General features: G+C 41.6%; 2 protein-coding genes across 7 annotated transcripts; one reads left to right on the top strand and one right to left on the bottom strand.

The window, feature by feature from the left end:
• On the top strand, positions 1-5,955 carry LOC137098233 (uncharacterized). The gene is made up of 3 exons (XM_067474257.1): positions 1-351; positions 1,330-3,516; positions 3,676-5,955. The coding sequence occupies exons 2-3, from the start codon at positions 1,338-1,340 to the stop codon at positions 4,359-4,361; spliced, it is 2,865 nt and encodes a 954-aa protein (XP_067330358.1). The 5' UTR covers positions 1-351; positions 1,330-1,337; the 3' UTR covers positions 4,362-5,955.
• blnk (B cell linker) lies at positions 5,750-27,869 on the bottom strand. Of its 6 annotated transcripts, none has more exons than XM_067474296.1 (23): positions 27,585-27,869; positions 20,981-21,071; positions 17,268-17,333; positions 16,706-16,752; positions 14,726-14,769; positions 14,494-14,611; positions 14,105-14,208; positions 13,841-13,913; positions 13,384-13,467; positions 11,832-11,857; positions 11,715-11,740; positions 11,551-11,595; positions 11,414-11,441; positions 11,261-11,312; positions 11,041-11,119; positions 10,742-10,769; positions 10,037-10,067; positions 9,681-9,756; positions 9,253-9,281; positions 9,062-9,117; positions 8,898-8,981; positions 8,663-8,818; positions 5,750-6,294 (listed from the first exon to the last, which is right to left on the bottom strand). In XM_067474296.1, the coding sequence occupies exons 2-23, from the start codon at positions 21,037-21,039 to the stop codon at positions 6,178-6,180; spliced, it is 1,428 nt and encodes a 475-aa protein (XP_067330397.1). In that variant the 5' UTR covers positions 21,040-21,071; positions 27,585-27,869; the 3' UTR covers positions 5,750-6,177. The 6 variants fall into 6 exon arrangements, with proteins under 6 accessions (XP_067330397.1, XP_067330404.1, XP_067330389.1 ...); XM_067474303.1 differs by having other exon boundaries at positions 20,981-21,027; XM_067474288.1 differs by lacking the exon at positions 27,585-27,869 and adding an exon at positions 27,257-27,443 and having other exon boundaries at positions 20,981-21,027.
• Positions 27,870-28,000: the final 131 nt, after the last annotated feature.

Raw genomic sequence — 28,000 nt, 5'->3', positions numbered from 1 at the left:
CAACTGCTGTCCCGTTTGTGAAAGCCCCTCTGTAAAAACAACAACTCTGTTGGGGCCTTTATTAAGGTGATTTGCGGGGCTTTTCCGGGCTTGTTTCTACCTTTGTGATGGCAAAACTTAATTAACGACATGAGTCCGGATCCTTGCACGAAGCCACGGAGAGCCGCGGTTGCCCCCTAACACAGCCCCACAGTGTTGGCGTTGAGCTTGTAGGCCCGGGACAACGCCGCTCCGCAGCTCTCGGTCGCAGGCACCAGGCTAAAGGCTAAAGCAGCTCAGAGGCTCTAATCCCCGGATGAAACCATCATGGCTGCCACTCGCTGAGCTGTCAAGCTCCCCACAAAAGAAAAGGTAAAAGCCGAGACAACTACACTAAAGCCTACATCTTTATTATTTCTCCGCATCACGCGCCGGGTTTAACAGCAGCGGCAACTCGGTGCAAGGTTAGAAACGTGCCAGGCGTAACTTTGGTCGCCCCGCTTCTATTTCTTCCAAGTTCTCTTCGTCTTTGTGAGCTGTTGTGCGTCACGGTAACGCTGATTCAAATCACTCAAACGTTATGTGAAAGCGCTACGATAGTTAGCTCCGCCGGCCTTTGCTAAACAACAGCATGTGTTTCCACGCGACAGGAAACAGGCTCGAATGTTTTCATAGTGGTCGGTTTGTTTTTTGTTTTTTGTTTTTTTTGGGGGGTTGGTTTTCTTTTACAAACCGTAACTTCACGATTCCCGTGGCGTTTGTTGCTCGTTACAAAAGGTGGTCGTCTCATCACTTTTTGTTGTGGCAAGTCAAACTGCACGATTCGCCCACCGACCCGCTATTAAAAAAAAGTCCTGTGTTCAACCTGTTCATGTAAATTTCCGATTTGTGCATTTGTCCGTTTTGCCAGCTTTATAACGGCAACCCCATCCCCCCCCCCCCCCCCCCCCCCCCCCCCCTTACACTCATCGTTGCGAATTTAATTGATGTGAGCAGGGTGTGAAGGTCATAACTTGCGGTGCCAGCAGGTGTGTTTAAGTGCGGTTTTCTTCACACCTCAATCCAAGCTCCTTAATTTGTACATGATCGTAGCGTGATGATTTAATGCAGAAGCAGGTTGATCTGTGGCCAGCAACAGGTGGAGCTGTTGTAAAGCAGCATCCAGAATGTCTCTCTGTAATAATAATGAAACCACTGTCTGAACACATAGCCTAGAGCATGCTGGCCTGTTTTTGAAAGCCTTTTTTTTTTTTTTTAACAAACGTGAAAGACACAATCATCCCTTTTTATAATTTACATTCACATTGAATCGGAATTATTTTTGCTTAACTCAGTCTTCTTTTTTTTTAGAAAACTTGATGGATCTTCATGCAGCCACCTCCACAGGAGTTAACAAACGTTGTGTTAACGCGAAGAACAGGGATTGGCACAAACAGCTCCGCCTCAGGAAGACTGTTATTGAGCCCCCAACTATGCAAAGTGAAGATAAGAGTGGACCAAAGATAGCAGAGGAGTGGGAGCATGGCACAGTGTGGTCTTCGTCAAAAAAGTCCTTGCAGGAAGCCCAACCGAGTCGGTGCACCAGCAAAAACGCACTCAGGTTTACATGCTGTCAATGCAGGGACAACTTGGAATATATTCCCAAAGACTTAGTGAGACACTTTGAGGAAAACCACAGAGGAAGCCCACCGGTTTTTTCCTGTCACACATGTACTTTCAATACACATGAATTCTCCTACCTTCAGGTTCATCTATTAAGCCACAAGGAGACTTTTTCTAGTTGCAGCATCTGTAATGACAATGTGCAACGCACGTGGTCTGAGTTTAGTGCACACCTGGATATGTGCCACTGCCAGAATGGCAAATATTCGTGTGAAACGTGTCAGACATTCTCCACGGGTGAGGTTCAAGTATTTTTAGAGCACCTTTGTATGCACAATTTGAGTCTGGAGGCAGCTGATGATGATGCGTTGCTGCACACAAAGGACAATAATCCGTTTGGATCTAAAACAACCCCTCAAACGTTACATTGTCAGCACTGTGACTTTGAGGCATCGCAGAAATGGTTGATTAATAAGCACATTAAAGCTGTTCACCTTTGCCAGAATGGGAGCCAGAGGAAGAGAAAGAAGAAGGGCAGTTCCTTAGCAATGAAACCAAATGACCCGATCCCCCAAATTAATCTCAGATTAACAAGAAGTGCAGTTAAAGATATGTGCTGGCTGACACAGGACTGCCTGTCTCTGCCAGGGAAGGAATTCTTGGATAAATACTGCCATCTGTCAGACCCACAAACAACACTAGAGGAGACTCAACAGTTTTTGATGAAATCTGTCACTGGAGAAACTGGTGATCAGAAATGGACCAAGGCTCTCAAAACCGTTTTGTCAAATGTCCCTCAAGATATGAATCTTCACTCGAAGTTGGAGAGCGGCGTCGTGCTGACCTCGTCGGAGCTCACGTTCCTCACCGTGAAAAACAAGATAACTGTAGCTCAGAATGGTGCTTCCTACGCCAAAAGCTTGAAGGCGATGGCGTCGTCGGATAAAGACACAGGTTTCCCCGAAAGTGCTGCTGCTGATGCTTGCTGTGGGGCTGACCGAAACGGGCGTCAGCCGAATCTGAACGAGCACACACTGTGCGCACAGACTGAAACTACATTAAGTAGCGACATCTCAGTGTCAGCGCAGAATGAGCTGTTTGAGTGCGCTCAAACGCGAGAAGACCGAGAGAATCAGAAGTTGGAGGCTGCTCCGGAGGAACAAGGAAAACGGCAGGACTCTATGGGGGAAGATGAGATTAATATTTCTAGTGAGCTTAAGTTGACAAATGATCGTGAAGAGCAGGCGTCTGTTCGCAAAGTGCCACCACATAACAAGAGGAAGCGAAGACAGAGGAGAAAGACCAGATTCAAAAAAGTGGAAAAAGGATCAGCAGACTTAAAGATAGTACTTAAGAAGAATCCTGTGAAAATAAAGCAGTGGGTGTCACAAAGCTCTTTGTCTCCATCAGGAGGTGGTCCAACAGATCATGGACTGCCAATTCTTCATACAGCAGCAGAGAAGACGGCAGACATTCTTCAAAGTGCACCAGTAGTAGAAGTGCACCAGAAGAAGCGGACCAAAACTTCCAGGGATGACCTGCTTGACTCCTGTGAAGCTTCTACATCAGTTCCAAAACTGAAGACGGGGCTCAGCCCAAGTTGTGCTCCGGGGCCAACGGGGTCTAAAAACACAGATGGAAACGAGCTTGTGGCGCTCGAAGGCTCTGTGTCGCTGCATCAAGACATGCAAGAGGAAAACGAGATGTCACCGCGCTTCTTGGAAACGGATGTTGACGCCGAAAGTTCAGCTGGTGGGATAACTTGGTCGGAACCTATAGCTGCAGCAGGGACGAGCCCTGACAATGTACAGCAACAAGCATTAGAAAGTGGCCCGGGTGTGTCTGAGTATGAGAGTTCAGCAACTGGTGAAGTGACTCCTCATAGCAGTTACACCAAGACTTCCCCTGTTTGCCAACCTCTTATTACACCACAGGGTAAGATGGCAAATTAGAGTTTCTACACAAACGTGATGATTAAAGGTTTAACATGGATGGCACTTTCTTGACCTTTAGTTAAAATATTACATTCACCAGCAATACTACTATGCCTTTTTAATACATTTTAAAATGTGTATTTTATCTTTTATCTTACAGCTGAGAGTAGCGTAGAAGATTCGAGCCCTGCTCTTTCTTTAGAGCAGAGTAACCAGGGTTTTGAGGGGGCGAGAGCCGGAGAATTGCCTGTAGATTCCTGCTCACAGCTCCTCACCACTACCCATTTGGCTGTGGGGAAAGTCGCACGGCAGGAGCCCTCGCCAGCCTCTGGGCATCGTTGGCGGCCGGTCCCAAAAAGCCTGGAGAAGATGCTGAAGTTAGTCGCCATAAATCCATCTCAGTTGGTAAAGCGTCCGGCCGGAGACCAGCCCGTTGTGGTGCTAAACCATCCGGATGCTGACATCCCTGAGGTGGCCAGGATCATGGAGGTTGTCAACAGGTACAGAGGAGAGGTGCAGAAGGTCGTACTGTCGCGAAGAACCCTGAACGCTCTCTCAGCCTTGAACGGTGAGGTCCCTGTGACAAACAACCCAGCACTCGCCTCACCTGATTGCGCCGAGCGTAGTAAAAACTCCGTTCAGGAGAGGTTCATTTTGAAGTTGAAGCTTCGTCGGTTGAGCAGAAAAAAGTACGAAGTGGTGGACGCAGTCTCCCCCAGCAGGGATGCTCCACCAAAGTTTCACTGCTGGTTTTGTGGCCGGGTCTTCACGAGTCAGGAAATGTGGATGGTCCATCGGCGGCGGCATCTGCTGGAGTGGAAAAGGCCAAACTGTGAAAACTCTTAAATGTCGCCCACACTGGATGAAAAAAACACAAGTAGTCTGGAAAAAGATGACTTTGCAATACAACAAAAGACAATAATGGAAACAGTGATTGTCCGTCTCATTTCTTCTCAAGTCTTAATTAAGAATTATGTTTTTTTTTGTTTTGTTTTATTTTTGTTTTGTTTGTTCTGAGGAGAATCAAATTATTGTCACACTTCCTGGAGGGTTCATGTTCTCAGGGTAATTTAAACATTTACCTTTTTGTCTCTCTCCCAGTCTGAGTAGCTTAATACAAAATATTTGTAGATACATAATTATTTGCACAGCCACAGGGACGTGCTGATAATGTAGTTCTTTGTATTGTTTATATTTTGACTACACAATAGCTTTATTTAAGGTAATATAAGTACACTGTCATATGGAATCTTTTTATAGAACACTGTAATATGTATATTTGCCATACCATCTGAATTTTATGAATCAGTTTATCTACGGGTAGGCTATACAGTGTGGTAGCTATCATTTATGTTGGAAGGGGGCACAGAGACCCACAAGTTACTCAAGATATACCAAAACTGTGTGTTTTTAAAGAAAAAAGACAATAAGCTGTTTTATTCAACATTTATTTATGACTCTTTAGTACTTTAGGTTTAGTCTTTATATGCGCTTCTTTGGGCCTTTTGCAAGAATCAGTATATTTCTAAAAAAAATGTTTGTATAAACTACAAAGTTACGTTGAAATATGTGAGAAGTATATTTTCATGCATTAATTTGGTGGAGGACACAAGTCATTTAAAAAGTAAAAAAAAAAAAAAGCTAATCCTTTGGTTTTGTGATCTTGATCAGGTACTAACACAATCTCTTGAAATCTGGGCTTTTTAAAGATCAGGGTGCTCGGACGATTTGATCATCCTCTATGTTTCTGCTCACCGAGTTTCCTCTCTTTTTGACTTGAATTGATAATCTTATCTTTTAATTGCACTATGAATGGAGGATTTGTATTGGCCATTACCTCAACCTTATCAGGCCTAAGCCTTTCGACAATCTCGACCAGTGTCCTACCGCGGCTGAACGTTTCCGTGTGCACCCACAATCCCTCAGTATTCAAAGCAAGGGAATTGTCGCTCCCGTGTGTGTGTGTGTGTGTGTGTGTGTGTGTGTGTGTGTGTGTGTGTGTGTGTGTGTGTGTGTGTGTGTGAGAGAGAGGGACAAGTGAGGACCATTAAACAAATGCACCTAACCTGTGCATCTTTTTTTCTAACTGCGATTAAAATACTTGTGTATTGTGGTAATACAGTATACAGTGCTGCAAATTATTACCAGACAATTTTCACCAAGTGCCTAGGACACTTTGTTATGCAATAAATAGCATTACTTATTGAACAGAGAGTAAGTGAAGCAGCCTGTGGTATTTTGTTATGACTGAAGATGTACGACACGGGAAAAGTTTTATTAAAACAAAATATACAACCTTGCATCTTTTGGCTCCCTAAAGTATTGCTGTCGACTGACTTGTATACATGCTTTCTTCTGCTACAGCAACATTATTTCATTCCTTGCATTAACGTTAATACACTGTTTACTGCCTAAGCATTAAAAAAAAACAAAACAAAACTTAATAAAACATGAGCTGAAATGTATTCTGAGTCCACGCTGCTTTAACTCTGCATGTCCAGCAATGCAGGCACGTCCAGCACACAGTCCTGTCTTGTTGACGGCGCCATAAATTCAGCACGAAAGAGATAAAATGGCAGCACACAATCAGTTCTGTAAACAGTGGTTGGAGTGTAAGTCCAGTCGCTCGGCTGTTTGCCGTGAATCATCAGTCAGAGTTGTGTTAAGGCTTCACGGGACAGCACAGTTTGGTGGCGTCCTTGGTGTTACTCTGGCTGTCAATCAGCACCAGAGGAATCCTCTGGTGGTTCTCGATGATGTGGGACACGCTGCTGAAATACTAAAAAAAAAAAAAAAAAAAAAAAAAGGAGCAGGGTGGGTTAGTGTGCTGAACGTGCATTGAATTCCATTATGTCCCACTCAGTTAAATATGTTGATTAGAACAACTTTAAACGAGCTTGAAAGTTGAAATACATTCCAGAAGTGGCTGAGGATGATTATCTTTGATGACAGGTGCATTTTTCCCATGTTTGTTGCCAACTGGATTTAGTAATTTGAGTTTGGTAGATTTTGAATGAATTCCTACACAACAACACGACCCAAAGAAAATAAAGTCTGTCTGTCCACCTATTATCTTGACGGCTCATGATGTGAGGGGCGGGGAAGGAGCCTATCCCAGCCGTCACTGGGTGAAAGGCAGAACACCAATCCATCGCAGCGTCTCACATAAAGACAGACGACTATTCAAACGGGCAATTTTAGAGTCGCTAGTTAATCCGACGGTATGTCTTTGTACTCTGGGATGACACTGGAGCACCCAGAAGACACCCATCCACTGGGAGAACATGTGACGCCACTCATTCATATTAAAATGTGTCCTTAACGCTGCCAACAATAACAGCTGCAAACACAGATGGGTTGGATATGGTTGTGTCATGTTAAAGTAGGAGGACAGATGTAAACAGTAAAAGGAATAGGCTCTTCCCAGCTGTGTCCAACATCACATCCTATTCACCATTTCTGAACCGTATATTCATAACTGTGTGGCATTTGTTTGAGTTCACAAATTTGTGCTCAATAAAGTGGCCTTAACATAAACTGCAATGAAATGTGGCCAATGCTGAGTCCATGACGTGTAGGTTGCTACATTCTGCCAACACTAAGTGAGAAATATAGCAGTACAGAGATGTAGAAAACACATGTGGGACACGTCAGTCAAGAAATGTTATTATCACACTTGTGCTTTTCCTGCAGGGGCCAATAAATGTGACCAGTCAATTTGTCTCCACACATGTCCAGTATGAAAGCAGGTGAGGATTGTAGATGAACAAATCAGCAGTAAAACCGAATCACCCTGCATCAAGGAGGTGATGATAAAGTGAACACATCTAATTTAATGTAAAAATCTTTAAAAAGTTGGCAAGATGTGTAAAGATGTGATTTGCAAATCTCACCAACCCATATTTTATTCACAATAGAACATAAACAACGTATCAGCGGTTGAAACTGAGACATTTTACCACTTCATGGAAAATATCAGCTCATTTCGAATTTGAGTGCAGCAACACATCTCAAAAAAGATGGAACGGTGTGATGTGATGGAGCCTTTCCAGATGTGTAAGCTGCCCACACCAGAGGCACTAATGCCCCCACAACACACCACCAGAGAAGCAGGCTTTTGAACTGTCCGCTGATAACAAGCTGGATGGTCCCTCTCCTCTTTAGTCTGCAGGACGCAGCGTCCATGGTTTCCAAAAGGAATTTGAAATTGTGATTCATCTGACCACAGAACAGTTTACCATTTTGCCTCAGACCATTTTAAATGAGCTTTGGTACAGAGAACACGACGGCGTTTCTGGATCGTGTTCACATGTTCACACATCTTCTTTGCATGATACAGCTTTAACTTACACGTGTGGATTGAACAGCAAACCGTGTTCACAGACGGTGATTTCTGGAAGTGTTCCTGAGCCCATGCAGTGATGTCTGTTTGTTAATGCAGTGCTGCCTGAGGGCCCAAAGATCACATGCATCCAGTTTTGACCTTTGGCCTTATCCCTTGCGGACAGAGATTCCTCCGGATTCTTTGAATCTTTTGACGACATGATATTTTAGAAGGTGGGATCTTCAAGTCTTCACAATTTAACATTGAGGAACATTTTGCTGAAATTGTTCCACAATGTTTCGGCGCAGATTGGTGAACCTCTGCCCATCGTTACATTCGATCTGCCTCCTTTTATACGCCGTCGTGTTACTGACCTGTTGCCAATTAACTTAATTAGTTGTCAAATGCTCCTCCATTTGTTTTTTGCAGAAATTACTTTTCCAGCCTTTTGTTGCCCCTATTCCAGCTTTTTTGAGATGTGTTGCTGCCATCAAATTCAAAATGAGCTAATATTTTTCTAAAATGTCTCAGTTTCAACATCCGATATGTTGTTTATCTTCTATTGTGAATAAAATATAGGTTAATGAGATTCGCGAATCACTGCATTCAGTTTTAATTTATGTTTTACACATTGTCCCAACTCTTTTTGAATTGGGGTTGCAAATTGTACATTATAGTTATGATTTCTTGGCAAACTGCAATAACTCCCAGGTAAAGATTAAAATACTCAAAAAACAAGCAGCTAGATTGACGCACGTAAAAATTGTGACCGAAACCCCCAACAAACACTCAAAGGAGACAATTCAAAAGTCTTCCAACCCACCTCCTCGCCTCTCTTCTCTCTGCCTAGGGCGTACTGCTCGGTCGCTGGTATGAAGCGGATTGGGATGTTGTACACTCGACCCTTGTAAAACACCACTAATGTATAAGGCTGCTTTGCGTCGTGGCCGGAGCTCTTCCTCACCATGAAGGCACCATCCTGAACGAGAAAGCAGTCCCCGGTCACGCCCTGCAGCGCGGTCATGGGAAAGTGCTTGACCAAATCATACAATTCTCACATTATTTGAGCGGAACAAGGCGTCGTCAGCCGTCTTGCGGTCGCACGCGCTGGCGTACCATGGCTTCCTATACATGTCTGCGTCCTAAACAGCAGCGAACAAAGCATATTAATGCAGAGTGTCTTTGAATTCCTTTTTAAAACAGCACGTTTTATGAAGATTACCTTATCTTGATCCAATGACTCGTTTTCAGATGAAGCCTTTCTACTGTCAGTTGGTTCTGGAACATCACACACAACATTGTTATATATAATTTATGTCTGAGTTTCACTTATTAATGTTAATCTTATGTGAATGTGCAAACTGCTTACGCATCATCAGCCTGCTGTCAGACACAAGCAGGAGCAGTACTTACTTTGGGGGGTGAACTGTGGAAGAGGAATTCTGCAACAAATCCACAAGCAGACACAGCAAACACATACATCAGAGCTGTATTATGAAACAATCCCGCGATATTTTAACTTGCTTCCTGTCACATGTGTGATAACTGAATGGATTTAAATGGAATTTACCTCCATTAAAATATTGTTCTGCTTCTAAAATTGTCTAAACCATTTCAAATGTTGTAATCTGTTATGGAGGTTGTAGTCAGCTCCTCCACGTGGCTCTATCTGAACCGAAAAACTCACTTGTAGGTTTTTTTTTCTAGCTAGAAACAGAGAACTATTTGAAAGAGGAGTGAATTTTAATACAATACGTGTACTCGGAACCACAGGAAGCATGAGAAAAATTGGTGAAGTTGCCCATTTAATCATGTGTAAGGAACTTTGTGGCCCTTCTTACTTTGGTCGCTGCAAGTCCATTGTAAAAGCTTTGGGAGGGGGTTTGTTTTCAGTTTGCATCGCAGGAAGCGTTCGGCCTAAGAAAATCCACAAATCAAACATGTAAGCTTTTTATAGCTTATAGTATACATATTTTACCATGTGATTATAATTGGAGGATCATGGGACACAGCTACAGCATTGGTGTCACGTGGAGAATGTCAGTACCAGACTAAATTACAAATTAAATGAAATGTTTGCTGGTTACATTTCAGTGTGGGAAAGAAGTTAGTCATAAAAAAATATATATATATAACTGTGTAAACCAAATGCTCCTCTGTAGTCCAACCAATAATATGAATGAATGCAAACACTCACTTTCAAATTCCGTTTGTTTTAAATCTGGCCTCTGCAAAAAAAAAAAAAAAAAGTTTTCAGCATCATAAAATATATATATATAATGAAAATCATAAAATAAATATAAATAGATGTCATAAAAATATGCACATGACGCTAACAGGCCGAAGTGCTCACATTCATTTAATTAAGTAAAAGAGCACAATCACAGTGTAAAAATACTCAATTAATTAAAAGCATTGAATTGAATTAAAAAAAGAGGCTTAAAGTACAACAAGTAAAAGTACTTAAAACGTACAATGTCTCATTTACCCTTAATGACCAAATTATTGTAATATAATATTTGTAACATTATTCTGTTCATCACTTAAATGTTGCAGTAGGTAACGAAGCAGCGTTTTTGAACCTTCTATGCTGTTTCGATGATTTACTGTACATGCTGCTGGAATTTCACACCAAAGACCAATAAAGTCTTATGATTACACTGCATTGTGTTTTATTCATTCAGTTCTAAAAAGTAACTAGTAACTAAAGCGATCAAACTAAGGTAGTGGAGTAAAGTAGAAATACCTCAAAACCTCATTTGTGTACAGTACTTAAGCAAATAACTTCTGTTACTTTGCTCTTTGGACATCAGCACATCATGTGAACAATAGTCAGATAATTCATTTGAACCGATAGTTCGGCTTTGTGTACTTGAAACCTCTCATTAAAAGATGTTCCTACCGGCTTTAAAGGTGGTTTTGGTGACCTCCTGAGGAAACATGTGAGATGATTAGAAGTGCAGTGGAAAACAACAACAGCATCGAAATAGTTGCCTACACAATGCAGCACACACTGTCCAGTCTTATATATTTCTAAACATGTGTTGCACAGTATTAGCCCACAGTGTCCTGCACAAACCCTAATATCCACTCTAGTACTGTTATACTGGACTGAATGAGCTTGAGCTGAATGCACCTTATAACCTTGACTGAGTTAAAATACATCATGTGCAGTATAAGAGTGAAAAGAGTGATGCTTACTCTCTGGGCAGAGGTTTGGGTAGAAGCGGAGGGCGACTGTGTACAGGTTTATCACTGGAGCCTTGAGGAGCACAAAATGCTTTTACAATTGTCATTATATCAGCTTTAATCGTATGTGACTACAATGTATAATTTTTCTAGTGGTTGGCCTCTAGATGGCGCACACTGCTAAGCAGAAATACAAATGAAGGCGTAAATCGTTGTTTGATTTAATACTCACTGTCGTCTGGATCACACACTTCATATTCCACCTCACCCGGGGATTCCTGGACCTGTAAAAGTCACAAAGCCAACAAGACAGATTCCTCTCAGTTTGTGCCGTGTGCATCATCACCTCTTTTAAACGAAGTCTTGCACTTTTCTTGTCACTTACAGCCGGAGGACATTGTCTCATGTTTGTTCTAAAAACACAGGAAGCCAATTATCAGTTTAGACCGAGCACCACAAATACAGAATCTCCGAAACAAAGATGATTATCTTTCAGTTCTCTAAATGTGATGTCAGTCCTACCTGGGGCTGGGTTTCGGTGGTAAAGGATGTGATGGTGTTGTGAGTCTGCCAAGTAGATGTAAGGAAATAGTTAGTTCTAAATTTGGACTAAAGTGTTGTCATCTTCCATTCGATGTTTACACCATGATACGAGTGAGCTTAAGTCCAAAAAGTCCCAGTCTCACCTGCTTGGAGGAGACAGTGAGGTCTCCTGTAAAGATGCCATGAAATGCAATTAGCTTTTAATTTCACAATAAAAGCACTTCAGAATGATATGTGTGTTCTGTTACAGCCCACTGTACCTCTTTGTCAGGAACTTCATAAAAATCTGGCAAACAAACCAAAGCCAAAATTAGACAGGCAGGAAATCAAACAAAGGTCCCATTTGTCCTTCCTGTAAACGTCTCATCAACACGTGTTAGCTTGTAAGCTCTTTATGTAACATAGACATTGTTTCTGTTATTTGCAATACATGCGATTTGAATGGATTATCAGTCAGTCAGTACATCCAACATCAATCCTAACTTGCGTTCTTTAGCCAACTTTACCACTTCTTACTAGTTTTTGTCAAGTTAGTTGTAATTGCAGGGTAAGTTACTGGAATCAATCAAGTACTGTAACAAATGAGGCCGGTTTAAAAAGGAAGCTTATACAATGTAAAGTGCTTTGACGCATTATAATGTGGTTCCACAGTTGTGGAAGTGGGAACCGTTCTACGTCGCACATATGACTGGAGGCTATATTATGTGAGACCTGGATTTTTTAATTTGGTTCAGGTCAGATCTCAAGAAGAGCCAAGTGTGGCATTTTGGTGGGTATAGTTATAGACTCAATGATTCTTCTGAAGCTTTGGGGAAAAAAAAATCTAAGGTCCAGATTTGAACGATTAAGTAGCTGGTAGTTGCCTTTAAATCTATGATCACTAAATAAAAAAGAAGTCTGGCAAACGGCACTTCCTCCTGGAACTTGTTAACGTGCCTGCTTTTCAAGATGAACCGTTTTGCTGTGGGCTGAATCTGCCATTGCTGCTACTTTATGTTGTTTTCATGCTAAACGTTTATCTCGGTGTCACGTCTGGTAATAGCCCAAAATGGATGCAGGCATTCACGGCTTTCAGATGAGCTCGGTAATTCCCTGACTTTTTCTGCTCCGTGAGTCTTGTGGACAATCAAACGACATCCCACTACGTTGTACGTACTGTACTCAAGCATGTTGCAGCTCATGATACTTTCACTCCACTTAGATGGAAGAATTGTGCATTTGTATTAATAGCAGATCTAGAAGTGTAATAAAAGCTGTAACCATCAAGTAAACAGGTTTGTATTTATGAGGAACATTCTATGTGCCTAAAAGTAAATTAGTGGTTAGAAGCGGCTGTGCTGTTTTTGTTGGTTCTGTTTCGTTATTGCTCAGAATGGTGACTGAGCAGTCTGCAAGCAATGTATTTTAAAGAATACTGATATTGGTAATGATGGTAAAACATCTGCAGTAATAAAAAAAATAAGGGTCAAAGGTCACTTTAGGTAAAGTTATGGGTTAACCAGCTGACAGCTGGTTAACCCATAATGATACATCAGCATCTATTAGTTCATCATATTTTTTATATATGTATGTTTACGTAAAACATATATAACATACATGTTTTAGATATATTGTGTTTTATAAAAATATATAACAGTTTTTATGTTGTGGCTGATCGATATTTATGAGGCACATGTGGAACAAATCTGCATTCGATTTGTTCATGTTCATCAGTGGCATCAAGTTCAAGAGTGTTAGTGTTACAACACATCAAACGAGTACTTTTCTTTTACTCGACTATACTACACTGTGTGTACTTCTGATTGTACCTACCAGGACTGGGTGGGCGTTCTGGTAAAGGTTTGGGTAATGTGGATCGTAGTACCCCTGCTTTGCTCCCACCTTGTGTCCTGGGGGCTGAGGAGAAGGATGAAGAACATTATTGTTTTCATGTTATTTTTTCAGAATTTCACATTTCCCCCCCCTAAACATGGCGGCGTTGGCTCAGTATTGACCATAGTGTTGGAGGTTTGCGTTCCTGACCACATGTCAAAGCTTTTGGCCAAGACGCCGAACCCCCAACAGCCCACCCCTATCCCCAGTCGCTCATTGCCGGCCTGAGGCCCGTGAGAAATTTTGGAAGGTTGCGTCAGGAAGGGCATCCTGCTTAAAGACTCAACATGCGCAGGCAACCCTGAACTCACAGGATAAGCCAAAAGGACCCCCCCCCCCCCAAAAAAGAAAACATTTAAAAAACTTTTTTCCCCTTAGAGTCTGATGTGTATCTTACTGGAAGATGGAGATTCCTCAGGTTCTACATAGTTGTCATCATCATTAGTGCCATCTGGGTCGATGTAGTCATCCTACAAGACAACAAGTACAGTACTTCCGAAAAATGACCCATGTGAACTTTACACACTCATTGGTGCAATTTACCAACACAGAGGAAATAATGCAATTCTCTGAAATGCTCTAACATTCATGGAAGATATAACACAAGACAAGCGTTCAGTGCCGTATTTGTGAGAACTTTGTGAGCGGAATGTTGCTTTACATCATCACTTCCCACGCGGGTGGGTTCAGGGGGCAGCTGCTTGGAAGCTTTGGTGGGAGGCAGGGTCTTCTTGGGCGGCCGGTTGGGCGGGTTACGGCAGCTGTCTGGAAAGCAGAAGCAGAAACAGGACATGAGCATTGGCATGAAGCGCCACTCTAGAGCCCTCTGGGAATTGTGGCTTTAGCTCAACGGAGCGTCTACTGAAAAGGGCTCAACGAACCAAATTCTTTTTTTTTTTTTTTTTTACAAAAACAATGTCGGCCAAATGTCTGTATGAAACATATAGAAACTGCAAGTGTGCGGGAGTCTGCATCTGTCAACTTGCATATTTGCATTGACAAAGAACAAGAAATCCATAAGGTGCAGATATGACAAATGACTGCACTGACCAAGATACTCTCCTCTTGGGAAAGAAGCAGAAGGAGTTTGGGGCAACGCTCTGTGGCTTGGGGGGGGCTCGTAGTTGTCGTCGAGATCCCCACGTAGGTCCTCATAATCATCATTGTCCTGGAAAGAACATACAGCATGTGTGATGTTGCAAACTAATAGCTCAGACAAAAAAAATAAAAATAAAAAAAACGACAATTAAAATGATTTAAGTATTAAATATTTCCAACTTACATATTCAGGTTCTGACAATTGGCCGTCACTTTCCCTGTTGTCGTCTGCAGGTGCAGAAAACGAAGGGGGGATTTCATGACAAACAGGAAAACACAAGCCTGAGACATTTGATTTGTGCGATAAATTGCACCTAGCTCCCTAAAACATAATTCAAAACCAGCATTAAATTCATCTGAGCAGGTGTTAAGGCAGCGGTACATGTTCTAATGAGGTCAGCTTCTCCGTTGAGGAACAAGCAGAGCGTGTCTCCTCAACTCTTGAACTACTGAAACATTTCTCAACAAGTCATTTTATTGCGGCTTGTGTGTTGCACTTTAAACACATAACTTTCATAATTAAGCCTGTGTTACCAGAACGGTTACATGGAAACAGGGCTGTGACATCTACTTGCCGACTCCAGCGTAGACATAAGGTTTTTTTTGGACTAGAAATGTGTTCATTCAGTCAGCACAGAGGAGTCTATGTGCAGCCAAGATGTAGTAAAGTTTACGGAGATTTATTGAAGCCGTTAAGCTCATTAATCCAAGGTTACATCAAATAAATCCTTCTGTGAGGTCATGAAAACAGTTGATTCTCACCAATCATACAGTGTTCAGCAGTTTCTGCCGAGGTAGCAAGTTCTGCAGCAATTATTCACTAGTATCTGAAGTTCTGCACGGAGCGCGACAGAGAGTAGCAGAGCTTGTACCGATCAGCCACATCTTGGAGGGTCAAGGGTCAGCATGGCCACTCAGAGCAGGCTGCAGCCACGCGGCTAAATGCACACAGACGCAGTACAAGTACAACTCTTTTACGGAAATCAAAGTACTTAGAAGAATAAGTACTCTACGTTTTACTTAACGTACAAAAGTACAGATTTGAAAAATATTGAATGTGGTAATTATGGAAAAACACAAGGCTGTGGTCACTGTTTGGTAACGGTAGTGCTGGTTCAAACTACTTTATGTGCTGACAGCTGATGAACGCACACATCAGCATTTCTAAGTTCATCATATTAAGAAAAAAAAACAAAACAAAACTTTTTTAGTTTAAAACCATCAGTTCCTATTAAAGTTCTGGCTGATCAGTGTACTGAAAGAGCCGGGTGGAGTGATTTTGTGTCTCATGGCAAATTCTGCATGGCATGAGTATATGGTCAATTCATAAAATATGATTCCTTTATCTGCAATGAACTATCCAAAGCTGCATTAAGGAGTAAAAACTATGTACTTTTATGTATATTTTTACTCAGTGTACTACATTTTCTTGCATACACTAAACGCTAAAGTCAGTTGTAATCATTCAAGAGGCTCTAACATTGGAAGTCAAGTTACTCTTGAACCACTGTCTGTGACGTATGTGAAAATTCTGGGCGATGGTTTCTGTGGGTGAAAAAAAGCATGACACTATTCCTGTACGCCTGTGTTTCTGCGTTGCCATTACGTATGAAAGACCGAGGCAAGAAATTCAAACTGTCTCTCAATCCTACTCACAGGTGCACTGAAGGTTTGCTGTAGTCAAACTGTTACAAAACGAACGTCCTCCTTAAACTAATATAAGTACGCTATAAAAGGTTTTAGGACAAATTCCACTGTCCTGTCTCAACGTGGAAACGTCTTCACCCACAGAAACCATCAGTTTAAAGTGCTCAGCACGGTGGTTTGGACGACTCGTGTGGTTATCTTCAGATTTTTTAGCATCGCAGTTTGTCTCCCCTCTTTCCTCAAACACTGCTTTCTGTGTTGAGGTGGTGTGACACAGTTTAATTGGAGTTTTGTAAATTTAACCCTGCAACTTCACAGAATGAAGACCCCCCCCACCCCCCCGGGTCACATCATAACATGTCACTCTTTGTACATACTGACATTTGAGTATTGTTACAAGTTGGGTAGCAGGGCAACAACCACAGCAAAAAACCACAGGGCAACAACCACAGCTTCTCTGAGGAGTCGACCGACTAGTATCATTAACACTGGGTGGAAGCCGGGACACAGTTCTTACCTCTATAATCTCTCACGGGTACATTTGGAACTGGTTTGCTTTTCAGTCTGCAACACAGAAAGGAAGAGAGATGGAGTGAACACAGCCCCTTTAACACAACGTACACATTTGAAGTCATTAAAAGCCAAATTGCTTTGCAAGCTGTCATTTTTCTTTTTTAAATTTGAATGTATGATAGGAGACCCCTGCACTGTACACCTGGGAAATAAATGCAGTTAGTATAAACGGCATCATGTACTGCAATACCTGTATACTTATAGTTTCCTCTGAGCCATGAGATGACTCGTTTTAAGAAAGGAAAGTGAGAGAACAGCCATCTGTTGAACTTATTTTTGGACACAGGTTTCTCCTCTTCCAACCCGTGTGAAAGAGGAATTGACAATCTCCACTCATGCATAATTAAAAACACGAAAATATTAGAGAATTTTTACGTGTTCACCAAACTTCCCAGGGGTTTCTCTCCCGCTCGACAACACATGGAACTAGGCAGTTATCTTTCCACGGTAATTTCAGCCACAATATTTGCATGTGCGCTTCAAATCTGGAGAGTTTTGAAACTGACCTTTTAAGCTTGTCCAGCAGGCTGCCATCATTTTTCTTAATGTCTTGGACAATCTTCTGAAGCTGCCTGGAAAAGCGCAGGATTTCACAAAGTCATCAGCTGTTCACAAAGTGTTCAGTGCAGCTGAAGCCAAATCGCTGTTAATGTTCATGTCACAACGTGTAGTCAGAAGCTTGGAAAGACAATTCAAGTGTTGGCAGCAATGTGTCACTCATGTTCTCAAGAATTTAGTAAAACACTTACTTTGAACGGTTCATATCTAAGTTATGTGAAATGCATTAATATCACGTACCAGAGCGTCAACAGATGCAGTACAATGTTGTTGCCGACACTACAGTGCAACAATGTAGGGAACTTTCACAGGCACAGAGTGATAGTGTCACATGCCATTGTCCACACAGACACCAAAGTTCAAGCAGAATGAAACCTCTTACCTAATCTTGGCTGTAGCAGGAGCGGCGAGTTTACCAAGCATATCCATATTCATGTTTACATGTTTGTGGCTCGGTCGTCGCGCGCATTAACTCTGTGCTGCCACTTTGTACGCAGGGATGCAAACGAGGACTTTATTTGACTACAAATCACATCGTGAGAGGGGTGGGAATTCATTTTAGCTGCCTCTGTAGAAAAAAAACCCCCCTCACTTCTCTTTTCCGCTGCCTGTCTCGTTGTCTCTCACACACACACACAGATTTCAGTGACCACACTTTTAGCAAACCTCTTGCCTCACATCTCTCTCTCGAATCTCTTCAATTCCACTTGTATCTAAGACGCTGACATTTTATCTGCTGCTGACACGAATGTCTGGATTTATTTTTATTTCTTAAAGTAACGTAGTCGGCTACAGAAGCACCTAAATTACATTTGCTGTGCATGGTTGTGTTAAGAATAGTACATTGCTGTAATCCAAAGTATTATCTATATTTAGGAGTGGGAATACAAAAAATAAATAAATAAATGCTACTTTTCCAAAAGGAAGATAGTCTACTACACAATGTGTGTGTTGAGACCAAACAAAGTGCTTCACACAGCAGAGATATGTATTTCTTATAAAATAAATAGGATGTACAACAAAATTTTAAAAAGTACTCAGTGTGTTAGTACTATAAGTATAAAATAAGCTTGGTACAACAGTACGTTGTAATAGTTTGTCTGAACGCTGTAAATCACACCATTGGAGCAGAAACAAGGAAGCTGCCTGTCTGAGAAATGCCCATTATGACGGTTTTAGTATTTTAGGGAACCAACTGTTCATGATTCATAAAAAAAAAAAAAAAATTTTAAAAAATGCTTTAGTAAACTTGAGTCACCCTTTCATCCTAATTCCTTCTAGGCCTTGTGAGTGCAGATACAGCAGGAAATGTAAACTCCTTCCACCTTTTTAGTAATTTCTGTTTTTTTTTATACATTCTGCATCTGTCACAGTGGGAGGATGAGTTTGTCACTGACATTGTGACATAATCTAAACATAGCTATAACCGACCTAATGCATGTGATTAACATTTCCAGCCCATAAATCCTCCCAAATCAGTACTGGATTTACTTTAACTGATGAGGCAGTGGGGGTGGTAACGTAGATATAAATCTAAGTTACACATTAGATTTATATTGTGCAATAAATTAATTGCACAATAAAAAAATTAAAAAAATGATATGACATGATGACTCACATGAAAACAGTATAAAAGGCCAGAAGGGACAATACTGAAGTTTAATTTGATCTCTGCATTTAGTCCCTGAGAAACATGTTGGTTTAAGTCTGTAACACTCATTGTACAACATCATCTGAACAAAGTGACCTTGCAGTTACGGGAAAGCCAGCAAAGTGATACCTCTTCACTCTATTGCATCTCTACACGTCAGTCACAGAGGTTGTGCTGCCCTAGTTTAATTTCTTTTATCATCACCACAATCATTTAGGCTCATAAACTTAAGACTGTTGATCTGGGACCTCCAGTGTCATAAATGACCAAAACATGTTATTGAACAAGACCTAAAAATGGATTTATATGTTTTAACATAGAGTTGCCAAGTTTTTTGTGGAATAAATGAACAAGTACATTGACATGACAATGCTGTGTACATATAAGTATATTTTTTACATATTTATTCTGCAGTGTTACTACACACAGACATGAAAAACAATAATTTCGATGAGTACAACTGTAGAAATCCTTTTTCGCCAAAGTTTGATTAAGGAAAACGCTACTAAATGCTACAACACCGATCGCCCCACAAGTAGCACTTTACTGCATTTGAGAAACGTGGCACCATAGTTTTCCTCCGCATCTAACGCAGAACTTTAACATCACTGGGTTTAGGATGAAGGAAATGTCAGTTTTCTCTGTATCACAACAGAAGTTTGACCTGAAGGATGGGAAACTTCTTCCTGATTTTATTCTGTTTTATTTTATTTTTTTTCCCAAATCGATTTATTGTAGAGTCGCTCCAACAGTCTTTATGGGAATAATTAACAGCGCTTTATTTCAGGAGCTCCAGATAACTTGTTTAACTTAACAACTGGACACAAACTAAAAAATGTAATTGTGAAGGTGGGATTTTGCCATTAGTCTTATAAAGATCTTAGAAAAAAATGATAACTGAAATTAAACTGAAAATATACAGATTTGTGCCAGTTTTATATTTTTTTAGATTAAGCAGCAGAGGATGGAATTAACAAGATATAAATACTATTTCTGGGTTTAAGTTTCTAGGAGTATTTATTTGACTACTTTGTTCTAAAAATATGCCTCTAAATTTAATCTTGTTGCATTTATGGCGGAATTGTCAAATTTAGCTATTTTGCACCTTTGTGCGGCTGTTAACCACATACGATGTGTTTACCTCGACAGCCCAGCTGTTCTCCGGCTTAGCGATACTCAGGCGTCTTAAAGAATTCCAGGATTGACAGCCTGACCTGAAGAAGTTAATGCTTATTATTTTCAGTGTAATGTACTTTTTTATTACTTAAAGTTAGAAATCGTCTGAACGCCGCAGCGAGTAGAAATGTACTTTCTATTGTCATACTTTGAGTATATTACAAAGCCTGTGCCTTTTCACTTTTACTGGAGTAAATAAGTCGTAGTATTTGTGCTACTGCTTGAGTAAATGTTTGTACTTCAGCCGTCTCTGTTCAGCAGCAAGCATTTTCCAACACAACCAATATTTTATTACTTACTTTGATACACATTATTGTCAAATGAAGCCTCGGTTCCACTGAGTGGTTTCAGTTAATTCAAATTCAATTTAACAGCATAAATTTACACTGAACACACACACACACACACACACACACACAGAGTATTTATTCACATGGGGACACATAGAACATTATGACAGGAGGATACTGTACCTCATAAACAAGTACAAACATGCAGACAAATGTGCAGGTGCAGTCAGACCAAACTTCTTCTCACACATCTGCACATCCTCTCTCATACAAAACCAGCTGTACATGTGTACGGGTGCAAACTAACTGCACACACACACACACACACACGCACTAACACACACACCATTGCTAACAATAAAGCTTGGCTGACTTTACTTTCATGACAGCATCAGCAGGTTTTACAGAATATATAAGAAAAATAACAGCTGCCAAGAGACAATGTTTAAAAGGAAAAAAAAAAGCACAGAATCAGAGGAGGGAGAACAGGTAGGAAGGAAGGAGAGCGGGACTAAGGTGCGTGCTGGGTGTAAACGTTACTTACGGTTGATGGATGAGACTGAACTTGCTCATGTCACTGCCAGTCAAGTTCTGTGAAAGCATCAGAGAAGTCAGCTGTGAACACAAGGGGACAACTGGGGGGGAAAGTGAGAGATTAGAGAGCTCACACAGTGACACCGGGAGTTTGTGTTCTTCACTGAAGTCGTGCATCACCTCAGAGCTAACAGGAGATGGCAGCATCTCACCGAGGGCCACTTCAAACACAGGGTTTGTTTTTCCAGCGTTTGGTTGCTGGAGCGCCGGTGGAGGACATTATTGGCACTGCAGGGTCAGGGACTACATTCATGCATATAAATGGGGACAGCAAAGAGTCCTTCAGGCTCACGCTTACTGCACGGAGCAGTTGGAGTTTGGGTAATTTGCTCGAGGGCTTATTGATAACACAATCCTTCCGAATAAGACTGTGGAACCAAATCAAGAGCAGCTATTTTCCTCTCTGGCAGCAGTTAATGAAGCGGCATCATATAGCGCAGAGCGGCGCCGTCTCCAAAGACAAGTGAAGATCCCCCTTGTGAATAAAAGCTGTTAACTGTCAACTGTTAACCTCCAAACAAAAAAAACAACAACACACCACCACCACATTACACAATTTCCTATCTTAGCAAACTTTGTTTAGAAATGAAGTTTATTTGACGGCCACTCGTAAACGAAAGAGAAACGATTGCCATAAAAATATGCAACAAATCCGGCCAGATGATGTATTCGACTCTTCATTGATAATTCATTGCTCCAGGTCGTTACTTGCTCCGTCTCTCCCCTGTTTTATTTTTTCATGAAGATCCATGACAGCACGTGTTCCGGAAGAGTTTGTTTTGGACTTGCAAGGTGTGAAAAGAATGTGCTTATGATTTGTTTCTAGGCTTTTTCCACAGGGAGCGACTTCAGCACTGCCCTTATGTGTGTGAACAAAGATGCTCAGCCTCTGGGAATAATCCCATGGCATAGTGAAAGCTGGCCTTTAACGCAGAGCTTGTGATTGTATCATTTGTAAATCAGAGAGGGAGATCACTTAATGTGAAAAGCTTTAGCTCCTTCAAACAACTGAACCTTGGCCTCCCAGCTACACGCTTATCATCCCACTGGCTTACAGGAGAGAAAAAAGAAATTCTATCAGCGGAAAATCAGACTTAGCCTTTTGACACCGAATAAAATATCAAATAGTTCGGCCCAGTGGATACTCAGACACTGCTCACACGCTGAATTATTTATAGGAGTGTCTGTCCTTGTTCAAATGAGTCACAACAGCTCCATGAGCAGCCGCCTCTCCTTTGTTCCAGGTGTCATGGTTCACAGTTTAAAGCTGCACTCAGCAACATCTTCATTTCTCGTGTTTCGAGTTTTTTCTTTTTTTTATAGCTTCCATACAGAAATGTCTCCGGTTTTTCAGCTTGGATTCCTGCATGACATATTTTGTGTTTATGTACTAATGATAATGGTGGTGATTTCGCTGTTCCTTTAAAGCCACAGTGCGGGAATTTAAAGATGTCCGGATGTTGTGCTAACGAAACGTGGCCCCACTTGGGCTGAGCATCGACTATGTGTATCAACCCCAGTAATAAACATTAGAACTGCAATCGTTGTGCTGCTCCTCATGTATCTGACACGTATTGAAGGAGTTTTTTAATATAATAAAAATTCGTTCTAGACTTCGTTGATGTCTAAATTGGTTAATCACAGTAGATGGCAGTGAATATTTATTCCGCATCTTCGAATACCTGATAACATGCAGGTGTATTGTTCACCACGTTAGTTTAGTTTAGTTTTTTTTGGCGTTTCCCTTCCTGGTGAAACCCAGGCCTCAGGATTGGGACAGTGCGGCTGGGAATGGGCTGTCGGGGGTTCAGTGTCTAGCCCAGGAACGCAAACCGGGGGGGGAGGGGGGCAAACCTCCGACACGCCCATGACCGGCGGGCGGCAACTCTACCAACTGAGCCACTGCCATGTCAGTTTATTTAGCATCTAACACAAAGTGTAGCTGATTCAGCCTTGTTCGGTGGTTGGGTGGCTCTTTACGAACACACACACAAAAGTCTGGCACATGGTAGAACATCAGAGAATAGTAAAAATGGCCACATTCTGTTTGTGTTCACATGCAGAGTGCTGTTCCAAAAGGTCTCATTCCTGCATTAAGTCAGACTTTCCACCAATCCACAGTGAAACGTGTCTCTCCTTTAATGTCCTTTATCCTATTATCAGTTATAAGAGAGCGACATCACAGTTTGCTTCAGTAAAAGACCGTAATAACACCTAATGCGTTAAAAATCGTAAATGTTCACAAAGCATGTGACGCCTGTTCCCACAGACATATGCACAGACTGCGAGTGGCCTTTGTCTGTAGTGATTATGTCATACGTGGCAGTTGAAAGTCACTTCCTCACACAGTCACCACACACAGGCAGCGTCACAGAGATGGAAGCTGGCAGCTTCTTCTGATCCACTACATAGCTCTTTTAACCTGTCTACTTGTGCGAGGGAACATGGAAAGATGGAGATTACCTTGATGTGCGATGTGCTGACTGGCTGTCATTCCCATCCACAGTGTAGTACACAGCCACCCACCGCTGAGACAGAATTAGATTGTGTGTGTGTGTGTGTGTGTTTGAATCACTCTCATTCATACTCCCTAAATGAGGAGGAGATAATGTAGGTGTAATGTGAAAAAGACGGATTTGAGACAGTTTACAAATGTGCTGCCCATTTATTTGAGGATTGTACGACCTTTGCACCATCTACGGTAGAAATGTCCTATGAATATGCAAAGGAGGCCAAAGGCAACGTTCAGCAGCAGCGGCAGCAATAGCAGCACACAGGCTGGATGACATTCAGAGCCCACAGTACAGGAACCTCTCTGCCCTTAGACACATGCTGGTATCATGATGAGTCCAACACAACGTGTTATGAAGAACCGGACTTGCTTTCCTGCTCTTGCTTGGGCAGAATAATTGCACCATTCTGCCCAACGTCTTAAGACAAATGGATTTGATGTTTCTTTTCTACAAAAACCAGCTTGAAGACATGTTACCTCTACTGTAAACTGTGAATATTGCTAGTCTGCAACTCTGCACGTTATTCTGCAGAATGAAGTCCACACATCTAAGCCTCTAGTTTATTTCCAGTGGAGCAGGACTTTACGTTTGGCACTAACGTCGTCTATCAGAGGCTACTGTTACTTGTGTGAAATCCCCTTGCTAACAGGAAGTGACATGTCATGCCAGGGGCAACTGCGGATTGTTTGTCAAGAAGAGAAGAGGAACTGACTGGTTACAATGAGCAGCATCACTTGCAAAAGAAGAGGTAAACAGTGCCACCTACTGACACTTGAACGCATCACCATCCACCCTCCAACAAATAAAACACCTCTCACACTGATGCGTGTACTTTCCAGCCGAAGATCTTAGAAATCTCTGTCTGTGGTTTTTACCGGTCATGCTAGGAGCTCTGCGAGCTCTTCCCCGGCCACTTTATTAGGCACACCTTGCTAGTGGACGGTTGACAAGTTGTGGCATTGATTCAACACGGTGCTGGAAACACTGTAGGAATTTTTGGTCCATGTTCACATGATAGCATCATGCAGTTGCTGCACGTTTGTCACATGTGCATTCGTGAGGTGAATCTCCTGTTCCACCACTTTCCAAAGAAGCTTTACTGGAATGAGGATGACGTCTCACTATTTCATGCCTCTTTCAATACAATACACTTATTATTAAAATGTCCAAATAAAACATGAAGTGTACTGTGATTTTTGCCGTGGTGTTTGTAATGCAGTTCCTCCAACGACCCACACACACACACACACACACACACACACACACACACAGATCCCAGCTGAGGTGAGACACGTTACAGACAAATAGAACTTAGTAAGTAAAAATCAAGTCTAAATGTGAAACAGCCTCGTCAGCTCTTCCCACGCTGCTTTTGGATACGCGTTGACCATAGTAACCTTGTCTCTTATTGCTATTAATACGCTACATCAATAGCCGTCTGTATGATGTGGAAACCATTTAGCCCGATTTGTCACATAACTTCAGAAGTGAGAAAGTTCTGGTGAAGTCTATTAGTAGCCTTCACACTAAACCAGCCCCCCTCCATCTACCAGCTGTACCAGTAAACCACATCAGATGGAGAAGAAGAAAGGATCAGTGAGCTCCATATTAAATTTAAACCTCACAAATTAAACGATTTTCACTCAGTTGTCTGATTATTAGGTACACAAAGCTGCTACTGTGTGTCCACTCCTGTGTTGTTAAGAGAAACTTGGAAATGTCTCCATACAGTAAATTCTGAGTAGATAAAACGTAACTAATTACGCTATAACAAGACTAATTTGTGACTAATCGTAATTAACTATGGACAGTCTGTGATTAGTTGCAATTGAAAGGCCCAGTGAAAATATTAAGTAGAGCAATACAAATGTTTTATCTTGTTTTTTCTATTGACTTTTCTATTGCAAAATAAATCCTCATTACATTGAAATAAATTTGATCTTTATTTCATGACTTGTTTGCTGGTGACATACGAAGCTGTGTTTTAATCTAAACAGCCTCCATCCCAAAAGCATGTTGGAAAAGAAGACCATGATGCCCACAGCTGTGGCCCCAGAGCTTTGGGGGAGACATTGGGTAAACTGGGGTGAACTGATGCTCTTGCCTTCGTATTGACCAACAGCATTTTTCTCCAGTTTCACTAAAATCCAACCAATAATTTTTTAGGTATTTCTGTCTGGACCATACGATGAGGGATGGACTTACAAACATGACTGAAGCATACGCAGGTAGAGGCCCCAGCGACTGAATAGGCCAATGCATATGATCCAAAATTCATTGAATATATCTTTCAGGGACTTTGGATGTCTACTGTAAATTGCATGACATTGCTTCCATACATACAGATGCAACAGAGTGGAAGTCAGTCGCAAACTTCAGCAGGATCCGAGCCGTGGAGGCCACAAACACTTGCACCAAAGGAGCCGACTCATAAATAGATGCTGATAAAATTGAACCCAGACCAAAGAGGTGGACATCAATACATGCTGCTGGTGAGACTGAAAATCAAATACAGCAAGTCAACACACGCAACTCCATGCAGATATTTAAGCAGATAGTGTGTGACTGCGAATATTTGTCAAAGTTTGTCAAAGAAGCCTTGAAGCTGGATAACCTGAAGCACTGTGTAGTCAGCTGTGCAGCCATGGCAATATATACTTGTTCCATACTAGCGTGTGTTTACCTGAGCTTTAACGGAGCTCTGACTAGATCTCAAGCTATGAGATCACTCATCACACATTCTAATGTATATGTGTTTGTATTTTTCAGATCTGCATTGACAAGTCGCACTTCAGGGCCTCGGCTCACACGCTGTTATTATTATGACTGAAAAAAAAAAAAAGTTAGTTTCGGGAGACGTGCAGGATGGTGTTTTAATGATGCAACACGCCACCTAAAGGGGAATCAGGTCAGGGTCAGTGAACGAGGAACAGGACAGAGGATGTGGCCACTAAAAAGATAAAAATGAACCAGTGTGTACACAGGCAGGAGGCGTAACTGAGATATTTTTAGGATCCTCAAAATTATTTTACTGCATATAATCCTCTTTCAGACTCAAACTAATAAGTAGAGACCACAGCTTTTTTTGACTCTGACCCAAACGGAGCCTCAGACAGAGTTTCACACGCACCCACTGTGTCAGCGTATCCTCAGAACACCCTCAGTAAATGTCCACACTAATCGACTAATGCTCACAAACCCATCAGAGCAGCAGTTGCGGCCGATGTGACTTACTTCCATATTAGGCAAGTTATCTTGTTCACATTGGGCAAGTTTTGGAAGTAAGTGTGTAAGTTCCACATGCGATGTTTCATATCCTATAAACTGTTTTTTTGAAACATGATTCAAGCTAATGTTTAGTCTTTAGAAATTGTCATTTTAAGCTATAGGTTTCGGCCGCATGTGAACTAGAGACAAAACTCTACAATAAAAGTAAAATAAAACATAAAAAGTTGGAGTCTAACTGTTTGTATTTTAGAAAAGCAGACACAAATAGCTTTAGGAAGTGTAATTACTAGGAAGTGTAATACTATAATCACAACATAATAATTGCCTGCGAGGGATTTGTCCCTTTTTTTTTTTTAATATATAATTACAATAATGAAGCGAACACAGCCACAACCCTGATATAATCCTCAACATTGGCAAACAACAAATAATATTTTATGGCAAAATGCAAGTGACAGAAAGAGAACGTGTGTGGAAAAACTCACCAGGAGCCTCCGTCCATTAACTCTCAGCGTCTTTACTGTGGCGACACATTCTGTCATATTGTTCTGAAGGCGACTAAACAAATTCATTCGGTTTTTGTAAATTCATAATTACAGTTAATCGCACATCAGATGCCAACACTTGCTCGAGCTGTGTCTGCACAGTTCGCATGAAAGAAAATATGAGATTACATACGACCCACAAACCCATATCGGCTATAATGAGCTCCGGGATTTTTAAAAGGTAAGAAATCAGGTCAGCATGACTCCTTAGGATCTGCTGGTTTTTCTGATGGTGCCTTATTTTTCCTCCTGTTTCTCTTGTACTCACCTTGCACATAAAGGAGGCTACTTGTGCCTGGTTCCAACCCCTCACACTCTTCTCTGGACGGCAGGTTAATTTGTGTCTCGACAGGGAGCCTCTGAGTGAGAGTGTACTTTTGAAAGTGCAGTAATAGACTGACCCGTCATGCACTGCAGCTCCAAACACACCAGCCAGGCTGCAGCAGGGAGAAGTGCTCACAGGGAGGTCACCTCGTTCACAAACCGGCACATATTGCGGTCATTGAAGACTTGCTTTTCACCCCCACCCCCCAGCAAAAATCTAAACTTGCCCCTGAGATCGCGTTGAGGTAGCCACAAAAGGGAAGCAGGGACTTCCTCAAAGGTCAGTATAAAAGCAAAAGTGTCATAACACTCTTCACCTCCCATTTTTAGCCTCACTTACCATCAAGTGCCTCATTTATT

This window comes from Channa argus, chromosome 1 (assembly GCF_033026475.1).
Source record: "Channa argus isolate prfri chromosome 1, Channa argus male v1.0, whole genome shotgun sequence".
Lineage (NCBI taxonomy): Eukaryota > Metazoa > Chordata > Actinopteri > Anabantiformes > Channidae > Channa > Channa argus.
The sequence above is the reverse complement of the archived record's forward strand: the minus strand, read 5'-3'. Positions and strand labels throughout refer to the sequence as shown.